This window comes from Scleropages formosus, chromosome 1, assembly GCF_900964775.1.
Source record: "Scleropages formosus chromosome 1, fSclFor1.1, whole genome shotgun sequence".
In the NCBI taxonomy this organism is placed as follows: domain Eukaryota; kingdom Metazoa; phylum Chordata; class Actinopteri; order Osteoglossiformes; family Osteoglossidae; genus Scleropages; species Scleropages formosus.
The window spans coordinates 47,621,096-47,636,531 of NC_041806.1; the positions used below are offsets into that span (position 1 = coordinate 47,621,096).

At 44.5% G+C, this 15,436-nt stretch overlaps 2 protein-coding genes across 4 annotated transcripts in view; both read left to right on the forward strand.

The window, feature by feature from the left end:
* Positions 1 to 668: 668 nt before the first annotated feature.
* LOC114911263 (E3 ubiquitin-protein ligase TRIM39-like) lies at positions 669 to 10,594 on the forward strand. The gene is made up of 10 exons (XM_029254773.1): positions 669 to 791; positions 874 to 1,104; positions 1,300 to 1,322; positions 1,464 to 1,570; positions 2,787 to 3,268; positions 7,028 to 7,073; positions 7,406 to 7,450; positions 8,872 to 9,048; positions 9,291 to 9,518; positions 9,825 to 10,594. The coding sequence occupies exons 1-10, from the start codon at positions 669 to 671 to the stop codon at positions 9,884 to 9,886; spliced, it is 1,524 nt and encodes a 507-aa protein (XP_029110606.1). The 3' UTR covers positions 9,887 to 10,594.
* A 1,330-nt stretch (positions 10,595 to 11,924) lies between these two features.
* The window catches only part of LOC108925171 (uncharacterized), a 36,086-nt gene continuing 32,574 nt past the window's right edge, over positions 11,925 to 15,436 (forward strand). For all 3 annotated transcript variants that reach the window (XM_029253078.1, XM_029253084.1, XM_029253082.1), the window contains exon 1: positions 11,925 to 12,375. In XM_029253078.1, coding sequence (XP_029108911.1) covers positions 11,974 to 12,375 — 402 coding nt within the window. In that variant the 5' untranslated portion in view covers positions 11,925 to 11,973. The remainder of the gene's footprint in view (positions 12,376 to 15,436) is intronic.

Genomic DNA, 15,436 nt, shown 5'->3' on the forward strand with positions numbered 1-15,436 from the left:
ACCGATACCTCCCATATCATATCGCGATACCTCCCATATCATATCGCTGTTACAATAAAGGTTCGTAATGAACGCTGTCTATCATTGCACCGATCTGTTGTGACGAGCTGTAAAGTTCCAGTTAGTAAAAGTATCCTAAAGAAGCATCTTTATTATTTAAAGTTTTGTAACAAAATATTAAAATCATATAAGCAATGTTATCAGTAACTGTATGTACAATTATAGAAATGCCACTATATTTTCCAAAAAGTCTTCCTGTCTCAAGCCTTACAGAAACACATTCAAAATAAAACTGCAATACACATCTTTGAAAATGATGGTGGATCTTTGTCTTTTAACATCAGCTTCCCTGTACTTCTGTCTCTGCTGAAACACTGGTTCTCATACAGTTTAATAAAGCTAGAAGAAAATATCTTGCTGCTATAGAAAAAAACAGTAATTTCAGAGAACATGCAATTACAGGAGGGAAACCAAGTAGGTAATCACTGTTGACACACAAACATTCACACTCAGTACTCATAAAACTTGCTACTATTTCAATTATTTTAAGTCAAGACTTTTGCTGGTATGTTTGGCAGGTGAACTGGCCACACCTGGTGCTTATTTCCTCTCAGCAAACTTCACAGGTGCATCTGTCAGTCTGTGGGTGGGGTTTATTCTTGATTATTATGAACAGTTTAATAACTTTATTTCAAGAGGAACTGAAGGCTGTACTGAATCCAATAAAAGAACATGTGAAAAAGCTGACTGAAGCTAGAAAGGAATATGACGAAACAATCTCACATATCAAGGTATTTATACACTTATATGGTGTACTTCACCTCACAAACCAAAAAAAAAAGTTATTTCACATACATTGACTGTGACTTTCAGATTCAAGCTCGGGACACAGAGAAGCAGATCAAGGAGGAGTATGAGAGAATATACCAGTTCTTACGAGATGAAGAGAGGTCCAGGCTGATTGCATTAAGGAAGGAAGAGGAGGAGAACACTCGAAGGGTGATGGAAATGATGGACAACATCTCCAAACACATTTCCACCCTGTCAGGCAAAATAGAATCGACTGAGAGGAGACTGATGCGGGATGACATAACTTTTTTAAAGGTATAAACTTTACTTGAATGTATTCTTTTTGTAAAATTTAGGCTGATCCTCAGACTGCATTTCTCTTAGTTGTGAGAAGTGTATTAATTTATACTGAATTATCATAAAACATTTTCTTTAAAGGCATTCTTTTAGTATTTAGGGAACAACCTGTTTGTATTTGTGAAGGTCTGATGTGATTTTGTATTTTTACAGACGTACAAGGATACAAAGGAAAGGTATCTTTCTATTTATCTGTAAAACTGTATCACTCCAACTTCACTCCAACTGCCTTGAACAGTCTTTCCTGTTCTCTTCTTTTGTATTTCACTCATCTCAGATGCCAAAGTATCACAGACTTTTTTGTCAATTTTTTGTAGACTTGATTTCAAGTTGCAAGATCCAGAGCTGCTGTCAGGGGTTCCGATAGATGCGAACAAACATCTGGAACCTTTGAAATTAAGAGTGAAGAAGATTATGGAACACAGTGAGTACATTTATGCGTTTAGCTTTTCTCCAAAGCAACTTAGTGTTAAACTGGCACTGATTTACCCATTTATACAACTGGGTTATTTTCCTGGAGCAATTCAGGCCAAGTATAGTGGTCAGGGGTACTACAGCAGGAGATGGCATTTTAATGTCCATTAGGAGGTCATTCATAGGTGTCTCCATACAGTACCTTTGAAGATATGCTCTGTTTACCCTTTACCAGTAATAAAAATATTTATGTTGAAAACTAAGCATGTACATCTTAAGACGCCAAATTGAAACACTTTGTAAAGTGACACAAACCAAAAACTGAAATTGGCAGTTCAGCAAATGTGACCCTCAAGATATTTCATTTACATTGCTAGAAGGTAGTAAATATTTCAGTACTATGACTTTCAATAATTTCAGCATAACTGACAACAACATTTTATCTCAATCAGTTCTGGGGCCACAGTTGAAAAGATATTTAGGGTCCTTTGCCGAGCAATCTAAAGGGTATGAGTCTGAATCCCTGGTCCTGCTGTAGTTCCCTTGATTAAAGTCCGTCCGAACCACTCGCCCCATACGGGACACGGGGAACCGGAGCCTAACCCGGCACAGAGGGCGTAAGGCCGGAGGGGGAGGAGACACTTGATTAAAGTAGTTCTCCTAAAATGACACAGTAGGAATAGCCAGGTATATAAGTGGGTAAAAAACTGTTACTTGTTAGTGAACAAATATTTTAAGTCACCTTGGAGAAAAGGTCTTAGTAAATAGTATGTAAATACAAAATTCTCAGACACAAGTGGACACTTTCAGTTACACATGGATACATAGACACTTTTTCCCACCATTTGAAAAATATATATATTTAAAGCAATTTGAACAAAATTAAATTTTAAAAAATTTAACTTTTTAACGTTTTCTGTTTACCCTGTTAAAGTCCATGTAGTGGTACCAACTTGGTGCTAAACTACTTCCACTGATTTATCTATTTATTGTACTGTATAATTTTACTAGAGCAATTCAGGGAAAGTATATTGATCAGGGGTGATACAGCAAGAGGAGGCATTTTAATATTTGTTTCTGTACTGTTATGTTTTGAGTGTGCTTTGATGTAAGTGTTTTGTCAATTATTTTCCTTGTAGATTTTTTTTATCAGTATGTTTTTTGTGTGTGTGTGTGTGTGTGTGTGTGTGTGTGTGTGTGATTTTCTCTTACTCCTACATCCACAGTACTCTCTCTGCCGGACCTAACCACAGCATTAAACACTGGAGACGAACAGCAGCCTTCTGACAACACAGAGACACCTGGTCATTTGGGATTTGTTTTGGCCTCCGAGGGGTTTACCTCTGGAAAACACAGCTGGGAGGTGGAGGTGGGGGACAGTCCTTCCTGGGCTGTAGGGGTGTTGGAAGAGCCCATAAACAAGGAGAGGAAGATCACTTTCAGACCAGACAGCGGTTTCTGGGCGTTAATGTTGAAGAATGGAGAGTATCAAGCTGGATACACCAGGCTTGAGGTCAAGAAGAAACCTGAGAAGATCGGAGTAGAGCTGGATTATGACAACAGACAGGTGTCCTTCTTCAACTCCACTGACAAGTCATGCATCATCAGTTTAGAAAACAAATGCAGTGAGAAACTCTTTCCATTTGTCTGTCCTTGGATAACTGGTACTGAACAAAACCACGAAGGCCTGCAGATCTCCATATTAAAGGTGCAGTATTGATGGGCTTCGCTGTTTAAGGCACTCAGAGAGGAAGCGCACAGTATAGTGTAGTAAAGACATCAAACCTGAAGGTTGCTGGTTCAATACCACCTCCTTGACAATCTTATACTACCTAGGAACAGCATAATGAACCAGAAGTGCTCCAATAAAACACACTGCTGGATAAACGAATTCCTGTTTGTTTTTTTTTCTTTTTTAAATAAAATGTCAACTGAACAGCAAATCGATAATCTCTCTGCTTTTTGTTCTATATTAAACATATCTAGTGTTGGCACTTGACAGCCATTTTTTCACTGATTTATCAGAAACGTGTTACTGCAATGAGCCCGACTATATCTAGACGGTATCTCTCAACTTCCCGCACCAGCTCAGGCTCCTTCCCCGCCAGTGAGGTGACATTCCAAGTCCCAAAAACCAGAGTTGGCGCCCGAGGTTTGGGTCGGCCGGGCACTCGGCCCCGACCACCGCCCAACTCACAATGCACCGGCCCCTTACGGTTTCTCCGGCAGGTGGTGAGCCCACCGAAGAGCGGCTCCACGTTATGGCTTCGGGCTGAGCCCGGCCAGGCCCCGTGGGCATAGACCTGGCCACCAGGCGCTCGCATGCGAGCCCCCCCCCCAGGCCTGGCTCCAGGGTGGGGCCCCGGTGACCCCATACCGGGCGGGGTAAACGGACGCCTTGCTTTTTCCTTCATAAGGGGTTTTTGAACCGCGCTTTGTCTCGTCTGTCATCCAGGACCTGTCTGCCATGGGAGACCCTACCAGGGGCATGTAGCCCCAGACAACATAGCTCCTGGACTCATTCAGGCAAGAGATATAGATATAGTATTAGATATAGATATAGTCGGGCTCACTTCCACTCACAGCTTGGGTTCTGGAACCACTCTACTCGATCGAGGGTGGACTCTCCACTATTCTGGCGTTGCCCAAGGTGAGAGGCGGCGGGCTGGTGTGGGCTTATTAATAGCCCCCCAGTTCAGCCGCCATGTGTTGGAGTCTACCCCGGTGAATGAGAGGGTCATCTCCCTACGCCTTCGGGTCAGGGAACGGTCTCTCACTGTCGTTTGTGCTTATGCGCCTAGCGGCAGTGTAGAGTACCCGGCCTTTTTGGAGTCCCTGGGGGGCGTGCTGGAAAGCGCTCCCACTGGGGACTCTGTCGTTCTACTGGGGGACTTTAACGCCCACGTGGGCAGCGACAGTGATACCTGGAGGGGCGTGATTGGGAGGAACGGCCTCCCTGATCTGAACCCGAGCGGTGAGTTGTTATTGGATTTCTGTGCTAGTCGCGGTTTATCCATAACGAACACCATGTTCATGCATAAGGGTGTCCACCAGTGCACTTGGCACCAGGACACCCTAGGTCGGAGGTCGATGATCGACTTTGTAGTCGTTTCTTCTGACCTTCGGCCATATGTCTTGGACACTCGGGTGAAGAGAGGGGCTGAGCTGTCAACTGATCACCACCTGGTGGTGAGTTGGATTCGATGGCGGGGGAAAAAGCTGGATAGACCTGGCAGGCCCAAACGCATAGTGAGGGTCTGTTGGGAACGTTTGGCGGAGGCCCCTGTCAGAGAGGTCTTCAACTCCCACCTCCGACAGAGCTTCAACCAGGTCCCGAGGGAGGTGGGGGACATTGAGTCCGAATGGACTATGTTCCGCTCCTCCATTGTCGGTGCGGCGGTTCGGAGCTGCGGCCATAAGGTCTCCGGTGCCTGTCGCGGCGGCAATCCCCGAACACGGTGGTGGACACCGGAAGTAAGGGATGCCGTCAAGCTGAAGAAGGAGTTCTATCGGGCCTGGCTGGCTCATGGGACTCCTGAAGCAGCTGACAGGTACCGACGGGCCAAACGGAGCGCGGCTCTGGCAGTCGCCGCGGCAAAAACTCGGGCTTGGGAGGAGTTCGGTGAGGCCATGGAGGAAGACTTTCGGTCGGCCTCAAAGAGATTCTGGCAAACCGTCCGGCGACTCAGAGGGGGGAAGCGGTGTTCCACGAACACTGTTTACAGTGGAAGTGGTGCGCTGCTGACCTCAGCTGAGGATGTTCTCGGGCGGTGGAAGGAGTACTTTGAGGATCTCCTCAATCCCTCCGACACGCCTTCCGTAGAGGAAGCTGAGGCCGGGGACTCGGAGGGGGACTCGTCCATTACCCTGGCTGAAGTTGCTGAGGTAGTCAAAAAACTCCTCGGTGGCAAGGCTCCGGGGGTGGATGAGATCCGCCCCGAGTTTCTCAAGTCTCTGGATGTTGTGGGGCTGTCTTGGCTGACACGCCTCTGCAGCATCGCGTGGAGTTCGGGAACGGTGCCTCTGGACTGGCAGACCGGGGTGGTGGTCCCTCTTTTTAAGAAGGGGGACCGGAGATTGTGTTCCAACTACAGGGGGATCACACTCCTTAGCCTCCCTGGGAAAGTCTATGCCAGGGTACTGGAAAGGAGAATCCGACCGATAGTCGAACCTCGGATCCAGGAGGAGCAATGCGGTTTTCGCCCTGGCCGTGGAACACTGGACCAGCTCTATACCCTCACTAGGGTGCTGGAGGGTTCGTGGGAGTTTGCCCAACCAGTCCATATGTGTTTTGTGGACCTGGAGAAGGCATTCGACCGTGTCCCTCGTGGCATCCTGTGGGGGGTACTTCGGGATTACGGGGTTCGGGGCTCGTTGCTACGGGCTGTTCGTTCCCTGTATGACCGGAGCAGGAGCTTGGTTCGCATTGCCGGCAGTAAGTCAGACCTTTTCCCGGTGCATGTTGGACTCCGCCAGGGCTGCCCTTTGTCACCGATTCTGTTCATTATCTTTATGGACAGAATTTCTAGGCGCAGTCAGGGAACGGAGGGTGTCTGCTTTGGTGGCCGCGAGATCTCGTCTCTGCTTTTTGCGGACGATGTGGTCCTGTTGGCTTCATCGAATCAAGACTTGCAGCGTGCACTGGGGAGGTTTGCAGCCGAGTGCGAAGCGGCGGGGATGAGAATCAGCACCTCCAAATCCGAGGCCATGGTTCTCAGTCGGAAAAAGGTGGATTGCTCCCTCCGAGTTAGGGGGGAGTTGCTCCCTCAAGTGGAGGAGTTTAAGTATCTCGGGGTCTTGTTCACGAGTGAGGGAAAAATGGAGCGGCAGGTTGACAGGCGGATCGGTGCGGCGTCCGCAGTAATGCGGTCATTGTACCGGTCTGTTGTGGTGAAGAGGGAGCTGAGTCGTAAGGCGAAGCTCTCAATTTACCGGTCGATCTACGTTCCTACCCTCACCTATGGTCATGAACTCTGGATCATGACCGAAAGAATGAGATCGCGGATACAAGCGGCAGAAATGAGTTTCCTCCGCAGAGTGGCTGGGCGCACCCTTAGGGATAGGGTGAGGAGCTCAGTCACCCGGGAGGAGCTCGGAGTAGAGCCGCTGCTCCTCCGCATCGAGAGGAGTCAGTTGAGGTGGCTCGGGCATCTGTTCCGGATGCCTCCTGGACGCCTCCCTGGGGAGGTGTTCCGGGCTTGTCCCACTGGGAGGAGGCCTCGGGGCAGACCCAGGACACGTTGGAGAGACTATGTCTCCCGGCTGGCCTGGGAACGCCTTGGGGTTCCCCCAGAGGAACTGGAGGAGGTGTGTGGGGAGAGGGAAGTCTGGAGTACTCTGCTCGGACTGCTGCCCCCGCGACCCGGCCCCGGATAAAGCGGAGGAAGATGGATGGATGGATGGATGGGTGTTACTGCAATGCTGCAAAACAATTAATGTTCTTTTTCAATATATTGTCTTTCTACAGGTAAAATTTCTGACTGAAAAAATCCGGAGCTTTCTCAACATACCTTGTAAGTTTGTCACTAGATCCTTCTCTTCACAACATGTTGGACACAGTTCTGCTCTTACTGTGAAAAATGCCCTAGTTCACACCCCCACTATCTTCTTCCACTTGTCCACTGTGTGTCCCTCTGAGATGGGACATGTAGTAAAACAGGGTTAGTAGCACTGAATGGCCACCAGGGACTGACTGCTCTTTTCTCCAGTTCACCTGCAAACCTCTCTTTCACTCTTTCTTATATAATCTTTCCAGAGAACCCTTAACATCTCTTTCATATTTATGAAAAATATTTTTATTATTAATATATTTTTAACCCTTTACCTCTCTTTCATTTTTATCCAGGGCCAAAGTTGCCCAGCATCAACACCACCTCAAAACCAGCTCCAGGTAAACTGTGAAATATTTGGGAAATCTAAAGATCAAAATTAAACATTTTCTTATCTCATCCCTCTAATTCATCTGTCTAACTGAACACAAATTCCTTTATTCTCTTCATCAAAAATCACAGATGTATAATCTCCCTGGGGAAATGTCTAAATTAACCTTTACATCTGTTTCATTTTTATCCAGGGCAAAATATTTTGAACTTCTCCAGCATCAACACTGTCCCAAAACCAACTCCTCCAAGTAAACTGTGAAATACTTGGGAAACCTAAAGATTACAATTAAATTAACTATCTTTATGGCTATAGTTTTCTGCTAATAAGCATTTCATAATTTGCAGTAACCTTCCTTTCTGAGCTGCCTGGATAACATTTCGTGCTACAGGAAAATATACTGAACAGACGTTCATAATGAAGCCATTCATAGATGTCCTCATACAGTATGTGTGAAGACATGTCCTTTGACCCTGAACCATTAATAAATACAGTTATGTGTAAAACTGAGCATTCACTTCTTAAATGTGCTGAATTCGAACAAAGTGAAACAAATCAGAAACTGAAACTGCATGTTAGCAAATGTTACCGTAATTATTAACTGATATTCCACCTAAAGGGTAATCAGTATTTCTGCACAGTAATATCGCTTTAAATAATTTCTGCATTAGTGCTAACAGGATTTTATCTCAGTCACTTCTGGGGCAGCAGGTGGCACAGTAGTTGGGTGCCTGTGCTCAGCAGTCTGATGGTTCTGAGTCCAAATCTCTGGTCTTGCCATATTTCCCTTGATCAAGGTACTTATTCGAAAAAGAAACAGTAGGAATAGCCAGGTGTTTAATCTGGTAAATGGGTAGAGATTTAGTTAACACATTGGACTTTTATTTAACCTTTAATATTGGACTACACATACTCGTATCCTACTTTATTTTATTATTTATTATCTTTCCTATTTTCATCATTATATATTCCTCATATTCCTGTAGTATATTCCTAACTTCTACTTATTTGTATTGCCTTGGGGGGGTGGCGCAGTGGGTTGGACCACAGTCCTGCTCTCCGGTGGGTCTGGGGTTTGAGTCCCGCTTGGGGTGCCTTGCGATGGGCTGGTGTCCCGTCCTGGGTGTGTCCCCTCTCCCTCTGGCCTTACGCCCTGTGTTACCAGGTAGGCTCTGGTTCCCCGCGACCCCGTATGGGACAAGCGGTTCTGAAAATGTGTGTGTGTGTATTGCCTTATTTATCTGTACCGCGGACAGTCGGAAAAGGCATTGCACATCGTATTAAGTATGGTTGCGTATGGGACAAATAAAACCTGAAACTTAAAATTTTCAACACCCTTCAGCAAAGGTCTTGATATGTAAGTGCAGAGTTCTCATAGATTCCAATGGATACTTTTACATGCATATTTATCCATACATTTTTTTTTCCCAGTTAAAATCCATGTAGCGGTCAGTGGCTCCACCCTGAACTCCCATGAGATATTTAAAAGAAAGCTGGACATGTCCCTGGAGGAGTGCAGCCAGGAGAACTGCAGAATAATCCTGGTGTTCTGTCCCATTGTCACTCAGATGGGGAGAGATATGGAAACAGCCTTGAAAAATGTTTCCGGTGAGATTTGAGTCCTTTCTGAATCTTCCTGGTTTCATGGAAAATTACACATTGCAAAAAGAATGAGGACCGTTATAAACCTGCTGCACCAGGTATACCCGGAAGAAATAAAGAACTATAATTAGCCTGTTAAGATGTAGCTTGAGAAGCAGATTTATCCTCAGGAAAATTGAATTTATTCTAAATGCTCCTTGTTTGCCTGTAAAATCACTTATCTTCCTATTTCTTCTCCTCCCTAACAGGTGATAAACCCATCATTCTGGTGCTCATGTACCACAGTTACAACCCAGACCACATTGATGACATTCCGATCACACCACCCAGGAGCAACGTGGTAAAAGTGGTCCAGTGTGTTTTCCATGAGACAGTCGGACTTCTGGAGTGTGAATTAAACCAACGAGCAGTGAGAGCAGTGAGAGCCGAGTTGCAACAATTCCAGACAAAAACTGTAGTGGTCGGACAAACAGGAGGTACTTTGGCACCACCGCCTAGTCAAACACACCCTTAAATAAAATGGCTCCATTATGTTTATTCATTTAGCTGATGCTTCACTCCAGAGCAACTTCCAATCAACATTGTGTAGTTTCATCCCACATCTGTTCCCTCAAAGTGACTTATAATGCTAGATATACTACTCACAATGAGTCACTCATTTATGTACCAGTGAAAATCTCTCTCTCACACACACACACACACACACACACACACACACTCTTGCTACGGGCAATGCAGTGTCACTAATTCACTCAAAACATGTTATGTGCTTGTATCGCAAGGACTGTGGGAGATAACCAGACTACTTGGTGGAAACCCACAAAAACGTGGAGAGAACATTTAAACTCCATATGGACTGAGCAGGGATCGACCGCATGTCCTTCCACACCACCCAGGTGCTGTGAGACAACAGCACTACTCGCTGCAGCACCAAACCCCAGCTTCCATTATAGTTACCCAGCTGAATCTGAATACTCTACTGAAGCATGTTTTATTAAATCAGTGTATCAGTGACTATTTGTAGCAGTGATTGTGTAGCAGCTAAAGTAGACGTGAGACCTGTATGCTGTAGGTTACAATCCCAGGAACACTGCAGATGAACCCTTGAGCTTGGTGTTTACCCTTGAATTCCCTCACTGAGTAGATATGTGTACAAGTGGGTGAGTGGAAGGAGTACAGAGCTCTAAACTGCTTTTAATTACTTTCTCATAGACACAGATGTACAGTAAACTACAGATGTTGAAAAACTACTGGGTTTCTTCCCAAGAGCTTCACTGTTATCTGTAAACACCCTGGAAACAGGCTGACAACATTTCAAACACAAGTTTGAGCAGTTCTGTGTTCCAGCTGTGAAATTCTCACAAATTGGTCCTGCAAATGTAAAAACTTCTGTGTTTATTAATTTCATTGTCACCTAATATTCTGATGTGATAATGATCCCTGCTCCCCTGTATTTCTATGTCTAAGTATATAAATAAGGTATTAAAGACAAGCCATGCACCTCGTCGATGTGTTGTATTAATTCTGCTTATTTGCAAATAAAGATGGTTAATCTGCCCTCAACTCGAGTGATATAATATTAGTTGTATTATATAAATTCTCTGACAGAATGCCATGGATGGGAAATCTGAAAATACATGCAGCAGGAATAATCATGGGGATTTAAAACATTCCCTGGATGCCAGAATTCACGCAAATATCGCTGTGGACCTCAACGATTAAAACGACCATGACGCCACCGCAACTGATCATAATACCACCCCCGGTACGAGATGACCTCACCTTGAACACGCCCCTCGGGCCAAGACAGCCAATGAAAGACAACTCTCGTTTCCTATCCTCTGTTAGATGATTCTGCAAAGCTAACCAATTAGAACCACCGTTTCGAGCCTCTGCAGATCACGTGATACGGAAGTGTTCGCCGAGTTCGGATGGAAATCTATTGTTATTGTGACCCTCAATTCTGCAGTGAATTTAACGGTTTTCTCGTGTGAAACAAGTTTTTCCGGTCTAAAATGAAGTGAAAGTGAGCCGAGTTTAGAACTTGTGTATTCAGTTGAACTGATGCAGAAATCATGAATGAATTCATTCCCGTATCGTGGGCTTATGCCTCAGTTTTTGAAAGCGCTGACATTAACATTAAGTTACGGATATATAAAATCCCTTCTCGGATTTCAGTTTTCTCTCGCTAAGTGCAACAGATCTGACTGGTTTTTACATTTAATCTACTGCATATAATACGCATTGTCTTTGCTTGTATATACAGTTTGATAAATGTTTCGGATAAATATGGGTGTTCGGTAAAAGTCAAGTTTTCTTTGTTTTCTGTTCAGTGAAAACAGAAAACTGTTACAGGAATCTCCTTTTTGGACAGACCTTTCTTTCTGATAAGGATCCAACACCAAAGCGCTGCCTGGGACTTGAAATGATGACCTTGTGGTGTGTTTCTGCTTAATATACTTCCATCTTATCTCCTACATGTGTGTGAGGCCCAAAGAGACATCAGCAAACAAGTGCAGAGTCACAGGTGACATGTTATTTGAAATGGGAGGCTTTCACGAACACTTTGGTTTGCCTTCTGTAAGTCTTCAGTGGCTTTTTCACACATGGAAATCATCAGTTCCACATTCATGGACACCTTGTTCGGTGTCTAAGACTTGCTATGAGCTCTACTCCTAACTATTCACTCCTTACCACCTGTGTTACACTGCATCTACAGAGGGGTGTAAGGGGATTTCAGTTCACTCTTTAACCTGTTTATAGTGGTAGACCTCGTTACCAGTTCATACAACACAAAGTGATCCTTTCCTTGAACAGTCAGATGAGTCCTGACATGGGGTGTGTCCTGTAAGAGCGAAAGTGAAACAGATGATACTGAAAGTGAAATGTTCTGGACTCTCGGCTGAAACAGAGGAGAATTTTATTTGGAAAATGGCTCATAGCCTTTCATCTCTCCCAGATGAGCTCTGTTGCTCTATTTGCATTGAGATCTTCAAGGAGCCTGTTATCCTGAAGTGCAACCACAGCTTTTGTGGATCCTGTCTGCAGGACTGCTGGAAAAACAAGAGTTCTCGGGAGTGTCCAGAATGCAAGCAGAAGTGTTCCAAGGACGAACCTATATTAAACCAGAGGTTGAAAGAGGTTGCAGACCTCTTCTTACAGAAAAATGATCAATCTGAAATTCAAAATGAATCTTTCTGCAGTCTCCATGTAGAGAAGTTTCTTTCGTTCTGTGAGGAGGACCAGGATGTCATCTGTTTGGTGTGTGTGAATTCAATAAAACACAGAGACCACCATCACAGTCCAGTGGAAAAGGCTTTACAGAACAAGAAGGTATTTGAATTTCCGCTGTTACTGTGTGTGTATGGACTCACTTTTCCACCGATCTCTTAAAATGCATGATAAACGTGTAAATGCCTAATAATTATCAAGTTAGAAATTGTTGAATAATTGGTAACTCAGTACAGCTACTCGTGTGATGTACTGGTTTATATGTCGGAAATGTATTGTCCTGTCTCACATTGCTGTGTTTGCACTTCGTCACGTTGTCTTGCGTACTGTTCTGTGTTGCACCATGGTCCAGAGAAACGACATTTCGTTCCAATCGTATACAACCTATGTGAAGGAATGACAATAGAAACCACTTGAAATTAACTGTACTGTGGAATTACGAAGAGGGGCGCGGTGGTGGGTCTAGGTTCGAATCCTGCTTCCTTCGGGTGTCTTGCGATGGACTGGCGTCCGTCCGGGGTGTCTCCCCTCCCCCTCTGGCCCCCGCCCTGTGTTGCCGAGTTAGGCTCCCGTTCGCCACGACTCCGCTTGAAACAAGCAGTTGTATACTGTGTGTAGAAGCACATTTCTGCATCCAAATATCTCCAGTTTATTTAATACACTCCGATTTTTTTTTTCCTCTGACACGTACGTCGTTTTCTGCTATTGGTCCATCATAATGTCCATCTTTTTTGACGGTGACGTCATCATTACAACTCCAGCCAATCACTGCCACCACGTCAAGTTTAAAACGTAAATCGGACCATGTCTTAACTGACTTCACACTTCCCTTCATCTTATAATGTGTTTCGCTTTGTTTGTTAGTTGGTAGTAAGGTATGTTACTTCGTTTTTACTGTAATTGTGCGTTTTAAGTGAAAACTGGACGGATAAGCCTTATCATAAGCCGGTCGTCGCGACACAACCTCCCCCCCCCCCGCTGTGAGTTTCTTAAGCAGAGCAGCCGGTGAGGGACGAGTGCCAGTATTTCGGTTACTGGTAATTACTACCGTTAGTTACGGCGTCTGAGGGCGCTGAAGACCTTTTCTTTTTCTTGTGTTTTACTTTCGTTTGGCCCGGCGTCAGATTACCGTCAAAACGAAACGAAGTTTTTGCGCCGTCTTCCTTTTCCCATTTGGTGTTTTGTTTTTTTTATGTTTTGTATAATTCTGCTCTTCGAAGTATTCACTTCCCTACCCCACTGTCAAATGTATATTGTGGCGCGCAGCGCCGTGGGTTTGGATGGGGCGAAGAACAGCACAGCCGGGGCAGCGTTCATCTCTAATGTTTTATTGAACATCGGCATAGGGGGAAATGCCGCTCTCGGTCCGAGAACCCGGTTTTTTCCAGGACCTGTGCGTCTCAAGCCAGCCTTCTTCCAAGACTGTTTCGCGCCCCCAGGCTCTCTTCTCTTCCTTTGGCAGATGCAGTCGCTTCTCTATCCCCGTACGTCACCAAACGCTAATACAACTAGCACATTTCCCGGTAAAACACAGTAAGGCGGGTCGTTACAGTGTCATCCAGGTAACGTAGCAACGCTCAGTGACAGTCGGACTCACGCGGCATAGCTCTGTTTCACATCCATTTTTGCGATTTGTTTTCCTAATCTCTTAACACTTTTATGCGAACTTTGCAATAAATACATGTAAAAAATACTTTTAAATGTCTCTGGGTGTGAAAGGATAAAATACAAGACCAACCGCCTTCCGTATGGTTTTTTTTCCCCCCAAACTATTTAATAAAGTTATCAATAATACACACAACCAAAACAATACATTAAAAATCCACAATCAAACAAACCCGACACCATTTTCCTACAGTTGGTCAACAAAATTACTAAACACACACACACACACTTTCCGAACCGCTTGTCCCAAAGGGGGTAACGGGGAACCGGAGCCCACCCGGCAACACAGGGCGTAAGGCCGGTGGGGGAGGGGACACACCCAGAACGGGAATTACTAAACAACCATTAATAAAATACACTGTCAAGACAGTGTTTCCCATAACAATCCCCTTTCTGGCTTCAAAAAATATAACTGACCCATATCTTCCCCACACCAACATACCCGCAAAAGGACTGTCCCCCAATAGCAGCTCAACCGAAGTCATCATATCCTAATAAACGCTTCCTTCAAAACACATAAAATACTTCTAAATTACAGTATAAAACTTGATCATACCCCTAAAAACAAACAAATAAATACAAGACAGACATACACATGAGTAGTCATCAATATAAAAACTCAAAGTGCACAGAATCACCAGATAAAACAAAGCCATTAAAATCTGTAGATAAAACACTATACAAATAAAACCCACACAAGTTAAAAGAATGTTAGTTAAAATTGCACAAACCCAACAATACAAAACTACTAAAATCTGTGAATAAATACTGTACAAGTAAAAATGACACAAATACAAAAGAAAATAAATATACAAAAGGGTAAGATACAAGAAGGCACAATATGTTTTAAAAGAATGCAGTTCCATAAAGCAGACGTCCATCCTCAGAGCTTCAGACACATTTATCCACGAGGCCTTTCCATCTGTCCTTTGCCTCGTGGTAGCCCCAGGCAATCAGATCCCACTTTATTCTGAACTTCAGTTCAGCTCAAATTTTCAAAAAGGCACCATAAGCTCCATTTTCAACCCCTTTTGGACAAGGTTAATGTGTGCATTCCACAATTCTTTCTTTGTCAAATTCACAATCAACCAAATCCTACCGGAGGTTGCTTTGCTTACCTTGGGGGACAGTCCCTTCATAATACTATCAAAAGTCAATGCCATCTCGCCGTCTAACTCTCTGCACAAGGGCTCAACCAATGACCAGACTGTCCAGGCATAACCGCAATCTCAAAAAACGTGCTTAATCGTTTCCGCACCGAAACACAGGGTCGCGGGCAGTCGGGACGTCCGGTCAACCCATACCTGTAAAGTTTCTCCATTACGGGTAGTCTTTCGTGGAGGCACTGCCAGTTTTAAATCCATGCATACTTTAAAACCATCAGAAAGACCAAATCTGAGCATAAAATTCTTAAAATGGTTGATGCTAACATCCTCTTTACCCTCCAGATATATATTAAAATCCCCCCCCCAATTATTAAGTGTCTATTACAGACACA